This window comes from Crocodylus porosus, unplaced genomic scaffold (assembly GCF_001723895.1).
Source record: "Crocodylus porosus isolate Cpor-Errol unplaced genomic scaffold, CroPor_comp1, whole genome shotgun sequence".
NCBI classification, from domain to species: Eukaryota; Metazoa; Chordata; order Crocodylia; family Crocodylidae; genus Crocodylus; species Crocodylus porosus.
Genome location: NW_017728909.1, coordinates 32468994 through 32480973, shown reverse-complemented (window position 1 = coordinate 32480973; position 11980 = coordinate 32468994). Strand labels below are relative to the sequence as shown.

Sequence of the window (11980 nt, the reverse complement as noted above, 5' to 3'; positions counted from 1 at the left end):
AGAAGCACCTTGCTGGGGTCGTTTGACCCCAGTACTCTTTCCTGCCATGGCAGGGGTCAGCCTTGATGATCTGCTCAGGTCCATTCTGACCCTGCTAACTATGGAACTATGAAGTAGCATCTTATGTAGATGCGGTCAGAGTTACATCAATACAGATGTAACTTCAAATCAACAAGGTTTCGCTGCTTTTACTCCAGTATAACTGAGAGTAGAATCAAGCTCTCCAGCAGCTAAAGAAGGCTTAATGTAAGTCCATGGGGTCCATACGATAGCCGCTGTAGCAAGGTATTCCCCATCTCAGGACATGGATGCAAAATGAAAATACAGCAAGTTAACTGAATGGATGACGCTTGGTAAATGTGTGTGTGCCCACAATTATCCCATACTAAGTAAAAGCTAACCTGGGGCACCTTAACCTTGGTTTAATTTAGGGATAAGCTGTCCCTGTTACTGCAAAGGATTTGTGGGTTACCCTGCATGAAATTGCAGCAAATTAACAGGCGAAGACCAGAGTACATCAGTGTTCCTGTTAATTTTATGTAATTTGATTGGTTCTCTGTTCCCTCATAGTATTAGAGGTATGTTTATCTCCCTCTTATCATTTCAGAACTTTCTAAACGTGTAGAAGGTCTTATGAATTATTGTTTGGGAAGGTAATTCCAGATGGAAACAAACAAAGTGTGCTCCATGAAAATAGCTTATTTATCCAAGTTTTCCTGAAACATTATAGACAGTAGAATTATGGTTTTCTTTCAGCCTATGGATCCAAACTGCAGTCAAGCATCTTGTCTTCTTCCTGCTCTCTGAATTTTGAAGAAAACCAACACAAGTTTCAACTGCATTCATTTATTTGCAAGGTTTGTTTTCTAACAACATTTCAATACAAGCTCCACAATGCTTGTCATTTGTGTGCATCCTGTATGAAGCTCAATAGCCAATGTTTGTTCTGAACCCCCAAAGAAGCTTAAACGTTGCCATAAGATATAGACTCCTTAATACCTTCCCACTCTCAGAACATCCATGTTTTACTACTCAGAAAACTGCAAACATAAGGATGAATACAAACGTTTAGCTCTGAGATTAATAAATATTTTTAAAGGATTTTGGTAGAGAGAAGTGAGAAGATGGCATCCAGCACCGGCTGAGAAAAACTCAGCTCAGGTAAGAAAACAGATATCACAAATAACAAAACTTTGATGAACATCAACGTACCATGCTTTTTATTATACCAGAATTTCATAGAGTTTGGCACTGTAGTTAACTTTCACCAGAATTAAATTATTATTTTAAGCATCTACTATTCTGAAACTTTAAAACTAACTAACTAACTAACTAAAGCTACCAGGTCCTATTAGATATACTTAGCAAGTACTCTTTTGAAAGATGGGCTCATTTGAGGAAAGAAGAAAGGAAGGAAACAAACATGTCTTCGGTACCCCCAAATTTCCTTTGTTTCAATACATCCATCCATCCATCCATTATTTGTTTAGCACTGATAAAACTAGTACTACTATTCAAATGATGCATGTGCTTGGATTTTCAGAAAGAATGGATAGTTTAATTAGTAGTAGTTTTAGATTTACAAGTTCACATATTTCAGTGCATAAGATGATTGCCTGCAGGGTTTAATAACCTTTTTTCACACCACAATCTGATATACTATAGTTCTGAATGGACAAGGAACACTATCACCTATTTTTTTAATTTCCTCAAAAAACATTAACAATTGGCTACTTCCAGAATCAGGATATCAGACCAGGTGTACTACATAATCTATTATAGTAAATGCTAAGGTTTTAATATTGTATCTAGTATTCAGCATGGTACAGGTAACTGAAAAATACCTCATTCTTTGCACAGCCTATACCTTACTGAAGCAAATTTGATTTGCGTTTTAGATATCACATATATGTAAACATATATACGTAAAAACCTACAATACATACATAATTTGTGAGACTATCATGTATGTTTACAAACAACTGAAAATGCTAAGTGTTGAGGACTTCCTCATAATGGAAAGTGTTTGGCAGCTTTCACAATAGGTGATGGTAACAATCATTTTTAAACAGGAAACCAGAGATATTGTATCAGCATATAAAAATCCTTCCTACTCTTATGCATGGAAAAAGGCATATTGAAAGTAATCTGGTTAAGTAATAAACTACAACAGAACTTTCAAAACTCCTGTATTGAAATAATATGTCTGAAAAAGCAGCCAAACTCATTTTATTTCCCCTTACGCACATGGCACATCTGTTTCTCCCAGTAGCCAATGGAAGCCATAAAGGGGATGTCTACACTGCACATCTGGCGCTCCCAGAAGTATTACTGTCCATTCTGGTCCATCTACCTGTGCCCACCTGCACATTCCAAACCTGGAAATAACAGAGTGAAGCCACTTCAGCCACACCTGCTGCTGCTTCCAAGGATGCTGGAGACAAGACAGCACAAGAGCGGCAGCAGAAGATAACCTACCACATTTCTGATTTGGGTTGAGTGCAGACAGGACTACTGGGTACAGCATGCTTGAGAGCAGACCTCACCAGGAGCACCAGGGACATAGTGTAGACAGACTCAGAAAAGAAAGGTAAATATACCACAAGATCACAAGAACGTCTTACTCAACAAAATGTTTCCAGAGCAGAGAGTGGGGTAGGGTTCCTTTGTAAATTAATAAAGAAATAATAGCTCTCTTGGCCCTTTTTTGGGAAAAAATATTTAACTGAAACTACAACACCACTAAGCTTCTAGGACCAGTAATTGAAAATCATCTGTCTCTGCCCTTGATCCCGCTTTGACTATGCACAGCCTAGTAGTTTAGCTTTATGAGGCGTTTACACATGTACTCTGGGAGTGTGCATGTGGGGGTGCTTTAATTAGAGGGGCTCTGAGAGCTGCTTTGATTAAAGTGCCTGGAGCCTCTCACGTATCAGCGTCCTTGCTCTTAAAAATAGCAGCAGCATTGCTTTAACTAAAGCTTGTTCAACAAGCTTTAGTTAAAGCACCCCACCACCATTTTAAAGTGCGGGGACACTGATACACAAGACACTGGAGTCTGCGGCAGTGCAGTAATTATCACACTCCATCAGACTTGATTAATTGATGCTGCTCCGACACATTGTAATTATAGAGCATTGGAGCTGCCCTGCTGCTCATGTACAGAGACTGCAGGAACCTTACTGGCATTTAGGATCTGGCTGGAGCATATCCAGTCGAACAAGGATCTGCATTATTCATTCCCCATAATTGTGCATATTGCAGCAACGATTTAATAGTGCAGCTTGCTATCGTAATTATGAAAGTTATTTATTTATTGTAAAAAGATATTTTAAATTCATAAGTACTTTAAAATAGTAAGATACTATGAAACAAGACACAAAGCCATGCCAGAAATACAATGGTAATATAAATAATGCTTATCTATAGGAGCAGAACATAAGCTTACCGTTAGCAGCTGCAGACACAGCACTCTCTAAAAAATGGCATGTCGTAATATTTTTCTCCAGGCACATTATGACTGGAAACATATCTTTATTGTTCAGGGACAGAATTCTCCCTCAGATGTAAGCCTGAACTCATAACCTAGATTTGGCAATATTTGTATTCAGTTTACAAGTTCTCAGTTCTGACTCTTCTCTCTATATATATGCCTGAATTTGAATCCTATACATGAACACATCTGAATCTAGAATCTGGATTAGTTCTTTATGATTCAGCCCCATCTCTGTTTCTCAAGAATATTTACTAACTGTAACACACTGCAGAATGAGTTAACAGTGTGATATTTAAAATGTCAGACTCAAATTAAAGCTAGATCAGATACTAACACAGAAATCACATATCAACATCAACTTTTAGGTACCGCGGTCAAGCTTCAAAAGTACATGCACATACTGTGCACACATTTGATACCAGCGCAATCAAAGATGCTTGCATATGTATGTTGGAAGGCTGGGCCTACCATGAGGAACATGGTTTCTAAAATCCACAAGAATTTATCACAAGTCACAGATCCTTATTTCTTAAGCCACAGGCCCCTTCTCAGTACCAAAGATGTAAATCTATATAATAATTTGCAAAACAGAGGCCTTAGTAAGGAGCATATGAATATGTCACCCAGTACATCACTTACAACTGAGGATACCACAGGAAAATTACAAATGTGACTAACCTGGACCATTTAAGTACTGTGTAAGTGAACAGTGCAATCGCACTATTATAGGCTCTGTGCGAATTACATCCCAAGCCACAGCAATCTCTTCCTAATTCAAGATAAAAAGAAAAGGAAAGAAAACAACAAAATAAAATCCATTAGCTATTATTAGGAACTGTCCATACTTTGTCAATCAATCCTAGTACTGTTGAAAGCGTTGTGTGTGTAAGTTCAGACGAGCTATTGTTTTAACCTCTCTGCCCATTGATAGGATGGATTTTCTTCAGCATTTAACAAGATAAGCGGAGTAAATTAGGCCATGCGGATCTCCATGACACAGCAGCTAGACTGCTTCTGATATCCAAACTAATTCTTTTTAAAGCTACCTCTGCAAAGGCATGCAGATTGCCATGTAGGCCTACACATTGACTATGATCCAATACAGAGGTTCAACAGGGAGCAAAGGGAGTAAACACAATAAAAAAAAACAGATAGCAGGAAAAAAAACATGTGGTACATCTCCCTGTGTTACTGCCTTGTTACATAGTAAGCTTAGGTGGCTTCTGGAGCTCTTAACCTCCAGATTTGCTGCACATTAACACCTTTTAGCTGGTGCAGAACACTTGTTATTCGTTATGCCACTCCAGGACAGGATTATCTCCAATTTGCCTAATTTTGTTGTAGTTCCATTACTATGTGGCCACTTCTCATTGCTGTTGGGAGTGTTGAAGTCCCCAAGTTGAAGTCCTCCAGTATCCCAGAATACTGTGAGTTCTAAGGGGCCTGATCCTTTCTTCTCTGGAATTCAGCCACCGCCTGCTGCCCCACACTCAACCAGCTGGGCTGCCAGCTAGCCAGGTGTCACCTAAGATCCCAGGTGCCTGATCTTTTTTTCCCCCAGAGCACCCAGTGACCATGGTGCCTCCTGCTGCCACTTGGACTGGCTGAGCTCCCACTAGTGAGTGAGCGTGTTCCCTTAGCCTTGGAGAAAGACAGATCATGATCCTCAGAGCTCAAAGTGAGTGAGCTCCAGGGCTGCAGAAGCTGACACAGCGGCTTTGCCGTGAGCAGAGCTGTCAGGGCTTAAGCCTGGTGGCCTTGCCCTCAGTACAGAGCTGCTGTGTCAGTTTTAATGAGGCCTGAGAACCCCATGGAAGTTGTTTTCCTGAGTTGCTCTGGTTTCACTAGAACTGACACAGCAGCTCCGTAGTGAGAGCCGGACTGCCAGGCTTAAGCCATGCACTGAGCGTAGAACCTGTGTCAGTTTCGGCAACACAAGAGAACCCCTGGAAAGCTGCTTCCTCTGGCCTCGCTGAAACTGGCACGGTAGTGGGCCCACTCTGCCCACCAGGAGCAGCAAGCAGGTCCTGCTCCTTGTCCTGCACCTGCTCACCAAGCTTCTAGTGGCAAGTCAGAGCTGTGCAGGTGAAGACCTGTCAAAGCAGGTTTTTCACTTTACTGTATGACTGCTCCACTAAGCTGAATAACACTAAGCCAATTAACATTTGATCAGCTTACAGTATAAGGTCTAACAAGGTCCTTTAGTAATTCATTCACAGCAGAGGCTGTGGACAGATTGTTAAACCTTCTAAAGGGAAGAACTTGGAAGAACAGATACATTCTTCCAGCTAAACTGTTACATGTGTCCACTCCCATTCCTGAATGAAACATTTTAGTTTCCCTTTTTCTGGCAGATATTAATTTCAGAACATCTTAAGATGATGTGATTTAACAGCTGTAAAATATAATTATGTCATTAACAGTAATTTCAGAACATCTTATGCTGATATAATTTAACACCAGTATAACTGCTATATCCGTTCACACTACATGTTAAGTCTTCATCTGGCTCCAGGGCAAAGCCAACCATTGCATCATCCTATATGCAATGTTTACATGGGAAAATGATACATCTGTGCAGAAGGTAATGCTGTTCCACCCTAAAGGAGCTTATTACAGAAGTATGGTGTGGAAGCAAGAAGCTAAAGAAATGATGCCTCCAGGGAGAAAGGGAAGCTAAGCGGTACTGTTCTCTGATTCCTTTGTCATTCAAATCTCTCCTTGGAAGACAACGCTTGTTGAAAGTGAATCTAGGTGATCCTCATTCATGGCCTTTTTCCTTCCAGGAACATACTGTATGGCTCAATATAGGGAAGACCCTGTTGCAGCAAAAAAGCAATGCACTGCATTTGCATCAGTTAAAACTTTTGCCATTTGCAAGGCACATTCAAAAGTAAATATAAAAATATGAATGTAGAAAAGAAACAAAATATCTTAGTAATGAGTTTCCTATTGGAAAATAGAATGTCTCTACTGGGAACTGAAGAACAATCAATAACGTGACAAGAATTTGTGAAGATCAAGCGTCCAAAAAGGGGAATCTCAGTGGGTGACTACAGAATCTGATATGTGACAGAATTAAATGGGTATTAATGTTCATTATATAATTATAGGATTAGATTACTTACATCAAGAAAGCTAACATCAATATGCAGATCAATATCTACATCATCAATGGCTCCATATTCCCTGAAAGGAAAAAAAAATGTATTACAGTAGAACAATCTAAGATACTCTTCAGTATAAGAGCATTTATAATAGGAGAGCACTTATTAAGGAAGATAATTATAAAATGCTATACAACCAGTATAAAATGGATATTTTATACTGAGTTAGGACATTTCCACAGTGGGTCACCTTTTGCTGGACAGCAAGGTAGGTCAGTTGCTCCAACATATTTTGCCCGAGCAGACCAATGCTTTCATACTAATGTCTATCAATTTTCTGCTTCCATTACTATTCCACATATCATGTACACTTCATCATGAACCAGAAAAAAAATGAAAACCCAAGACAATATAGGTTGTGTGTTGAGCTGTTCATGGCAACATCAAACTGCTTTTGACTTAAGGATTTTGAATAAATTCAGTTGCTTACCTTAACTTTCACAGGTCTAAATAGAGAATTGAGAGAGGGGTAGTTATAGATAATTTTTACAGTATTTTCCCATTTTTATTTTTCCATGGTTTGTTAACATTTTGTCATGACCCACAGGATAATTTCTTACCTACCTCAAATGAAGTGCCTAATATATTCAAGCATACCTAAAATGTTGTCTGATTGAAAAACTTCAGCTGTAACAGTTTTAGACAGAATAGGTGAGATGCAAATTGTTAATTTAATACCCAAAAAGGATTATGGATTATAGCTGGGGTTTTATTTGCTGTAATAAAAAAGAACCCAATCTCTAAAGAGACAAAACAACGCTAAGAGTTTGTAGAGCTTTTTAATGGATAAAGGTACCTAATGTACTTATACATCTTTGAAAATATCAGAAGACAGCGTTCCTATGTGGTCTTAATGTCAAGAACAGGGATTTGATGTTAGTCAAAGAAAAGCTTTATGAATATCTGTTATTTTGGAGAAACTGCTGCAGAATAAGTGAACCTCCAAGACTCCTTTTCTTCTTCATTTTGGCTTCTTCCCTTGGTATTGCTAAAGACTCTTGAAAAACAGCTGGAATGCTCCTTTTCACATACACTAGACCAGCAGTTCTGGACTGGGGGGGTACATGTACCCCCAGGGGGTACACGAAGCCTCATCAGGGGTATGTGAGATATATTTCATAAGTTGTCTGACACAGGTCGAAGGGCCTAAAAAATTAATTTCCCATTGAAAGGGGGTACGTGAAGTCTCATTCTGAGACCAAGGGGTATGTCAACTGAAAAAAGTCCAGAACCGCTGCACTCGACAGTATACTTTTCTTATGTTCCCTTTACATCTAAATTACTTAAGCACGTAAATATCAAGAGCAGAAATATCTGTGATATCAAAAGTTTTCTCTTCAGTCTATAACTATCCACAGTTCCTTGTCACATTAATGAGGCAGAATTCTTTGTCCCTACTTCTTCCCTTTTCATTGCTTATTTATCCCTAACTGGACATAAGAAAAATCTCCTAGCCTTTGTGTGTCCCCTGACACACATTCTGGCAATCAGGTAAGAACTAAATGCGATACATTCATTTTAAAATATGAAAATATTTTGTTGCTATTCTGTCTAACTACATCAGCCAATTGGCCTGGCAAGCCAATGAAAAGGACCAGTCTTAGCGCAAGTATCCACTTCATAGCACTTAAGTTCAAGTCTGTACTGAGAAAAGCCCTGACCTTTCAAAGAGTTTTTCAAAGGTAGGATCAGAATCTACATGAGACCCTACTAACTTTCTAGGCTTAAGTGTTGAATAAGGGTTTAAATTCAAGATATAGCAATATTCTATGCATCACGTGGCTAAAGTCACTAACATGCACTGAACTGCAACCTGTACAAAGCTCTCCATTTTTTTTTGGCTGAATTCCTAGAACCAATGCCCAAACTCTACAATCCTGAGTAAGGTTTATTCATGCAAGCAGAAATTCAGTGGGCATGCCAGTTTTACTTAAATGAGTGAGTGTTGAAGAATCATGCCTAAAAGTAAAGCAGAACCAAAGAACATGAAAAAGATTAGCAAACAAAAAGGAAAATGTACAACTGAAGGAAATTAATGCTTACTAAAGCTGCAACCAATTGAGAAAGGATTTTAGGAATGTAAAAACTACTCATGCTCTAACTTCTCAGAGCAGCAGTAGCTAGGAATCACTGCCATAGCCTATTGTGGCTACCATAACACCAATGTGGTAGGAAACCTTCTGTGAATTTTACTAACCTGAAGAGCTGTGAAACTCATTCAATAAACATGCAAACAGACTGAGGTACAGTCACAGAATCATTTGGTTAGAAGAGACATCAAGGCTCACCTACTCCAACCCCATGTAGAAAGGCAGGATGGACTATTCTTAACATATCCCTGTCAAATGTTTATCCATTTCATCCTGAAATCATCCAGTGAAGGAGTCTGGTTCATGAGGACATTAATAAGATACAAGGGTTTGCCTATCTTTAATGCGAATTCAATGAAGAATGGTGTAGTGTTTATGAATATCACCTACATAACCCTTTTTCATCCTTAAATTTCTATGGCTAATGGACAGTTACAGACAGAAAGGGAAGAGGAAGAGTCTATCCTCTTAGAACTATGCTCATTCAGTGGGTGCAGCAATATCATCATTAACTGGACTTGGTGGTGCCAGGGAAGTAGTGCTCCAGAAGAGGATAAACCCAAATGCTGAATGTTGTATTTTGTGGTAACTAAGGCTTTATAAGTATTCCCAACACAGGAGGCATGAAAGTTTTCCACGTGCCAGAAGCAGCCACTGATTCCAATGCCTAATCAATTGAGCCTTAGGAGATCATACAGTTTACAATGAAGCAGATTACTCAATAAATTAAAGCAAATTAAAGTTTGTAACAGGTTACATTTACTGTTGTAATTTTAAGAGCCTGTGGGAATATATTATCAAGGTGTACATAGCTTCACAAGAGAATAGCAGTCATCATGCTGGCATCTAACTGATTATATCATTCATTTCCCATGTCATGTTAACCTGCTCGAATTTTAATTCCCATTGTCCTCTAAATCTAATGAATTTCTACTTAAGAAGGATTATAATGAAGATATTTTTTCATTTAGAAATACTGTCGAAGGAATTACATTTATGCCATTAAAATGTACTCTCATTAAATTCTCACATAGTTTAGCAGACTAGTACAATTTAGTTTTAAACAATATCTCTTTTCCTAGCCTAAAATAGTAAATGTTGTCCTAGAAAGGTTAATTGAAATAGTTACAAGGAACATATAAGCTTTTTATGTTGTGTTTTTTTGTATTTTTAGTGATATTGTATGGTAATTGCAACCTTTTCTTTATCCTTTTCTGTAGCCTAAATCCTGTCCACTTGTCATAAAGTCCTGGTATTCTTACTTATTTTCTTATGGAAAAACAGAATCACTGAGTTAAAGGGATTTAGGGAGAAGTCATTTGGTCCAACCTAAAGAAAGTTCAAGGATACGTAAGGCTATCCCCAAGAGAGATTTGTCTATTTTGTTCTTATAAACATCCCGTGCAGGAGATTGTGCAACGTCTTGAGGCAGACTGTATTACTGTTCCACCCCCTTAACGTTAGACAGGTTTTTTCCTAATATCCAACCTAAGTCTTCTTTGTCAGAAATTAAACTTATTTCTTCTTGTCTTTCCACTGCTGGCCATGGAGAATAATTAATCAATGTCCTCCTTCTGACAGCCATTTCCATTATCATGTCCACCTAAGCATTTTATTTTCAAAACTAAACAAACCCAGGTCCTACAACCATTCCTAATAGGTCATGTCTTCTAGCATGCTTCATGTACTGTAGAACAGACTATGACAGAATAAACACATATTTTAAATTACTATATTTATTCAATTCTAAGACAAGTTTTCCCTCCTCATTTAAAACCCCTCATATTAGAATCACGTATGAGGGTGCTGGGTGGGAGGGGGGCATGCTGTTTCTGTGGCTTGGACTCCATCTCAGGGATGTAGCGGCAGCCACAGCTCCTGCCTGCCCCTATGCTGCCTCTGCACCCTACCATCTCCCCTCCCCCATGCTTCCCCTGGTCCACCACCTGCTCCTCTCCCTCCCTCCCTGCCTCCCTTACCCTTGTTCCTCACTGGCAGGATCCATCCATGCTGCAGCCTGGTGCACTGAGCAGAGCCCCAGCTTGGCCTCTGGCAGTGGCACACAGCCTGCATGGCTGCTATGCATCCACAGGAGCTGGGAGCTGGGCTGGGGCCATTCCCAGGGTCTAGGCTGCAGCATGGATGGAGCGTGCTGGCATGGAGCAAGGGGAAGGAGGGGAAGGGAGAGCGTAGGCTATGCGGGAGGGGGTGAGCAGAGGCTGGGGCAGGGGAAAGCAGAAGCTGAGGGGGAAAGGAGGGCCTGACACTGCGGGTGGGGAAAATTATAGCAAATATATTTTATATGTATAGAATCTAATTACTGGGGGGTTGTCTTGAATTCAGGGTCACCTTAAATACAGTAAGTTGCTACTGAACAATAACTGTAAACAAAATACAACAGTCCAGCCCTACAATGAAGTCCATTGGTCTTGACTTTACTGTTGGCAAAGCTGGGCTTGAAGGTATTGTTCCTAGTGTACCCAGCTGAACTAGTAAGTGCAGCAACAATACGAAGCAGAGTACTACATTATTACTGTTAACTCATAGCGTTCATTCACATTGCTTTAGTCTGTGAGAGGTAGTCTCTTAATCATGACCCTTTGTATAACCAGTGATTCCTAAAGGGTTTGTAGAGGCATGCTCACGTGTCACAAGAGTGACAAAAGTGTGCTGTGAGATCCTATTAGAAATAAATGCTGTCTGGCACCCTGCACCTGCCCCAGCTACTCTAGCAGTGCCTGTGGTTGCAACATGTTAAAGATGCTGGAAAACTTGTTTCTACTCTCCAAGTTCATACTGCTAGTTGCTGATTTTTGCTTTTCTCCAAGACACAGAATTGGTCAGAATTTGACCCAGTAAAATGATGTACCTGAGAGATACTGCACTAGGTCCATAGATCTCTCTTACAGCTGTCAAATCAGCTTCCAGTTGTGGATGCTTGTGAAGCTCTCCATCATAGCTAACCTGTAGAAAGAAAATATGACTGAATAATTTTGCATTCACTGATGGCAAAATAGTTGTAATTTGTCAAATGCAATCACTGTTTTACTCAAGTCGGAGCAGAGGCCAGAATCCAACATTCCCTGCTTTCAACAAGGGCAGTGCTCACTTTCGTGGACTACAGTTAGGCTCCTCCTGCCTGCTCTCCTTCAGATCCTGTGACTCACATTCTTTTCCATACAGTGGCCTCAAGCAGGGGTTTTCAACCTTTTTGGGATACTGTACCC

At 39.7% G+C, this 11980-nt stretch overlaps 1 protein-coding gene across 1 annotated transcript in view; it reads right to left on the bottom strand.

Moving 5' to 3' along the window:
• PARP8 (poly(ADP-ribose) polymerase family member 8) overlaps window positions 1-11980 on the bottom strand; it is a 203211-nt gene that overhangs the window by 63247 nt on the left and 127984 nt on the right. Inside the window, exons 7-9 of the mRNA XM_019532038.1 lie at window positions 11623-11717; window positions 6625-6685; window positions 4175-4265 (exon numbers count right to left, since the gene is read on the bottom strand). Of these exons, the coding sequence (XP_019387583.1) occupies window positions 4175-4265; window positions 6625-6685; window positions 11623-11717 (247 nt within the window). The remainder of the gene's footprint in view (window positions 1-4174; window positions 4266-6624; window positions 6686-11622; window positions 11718-11980) is intronic.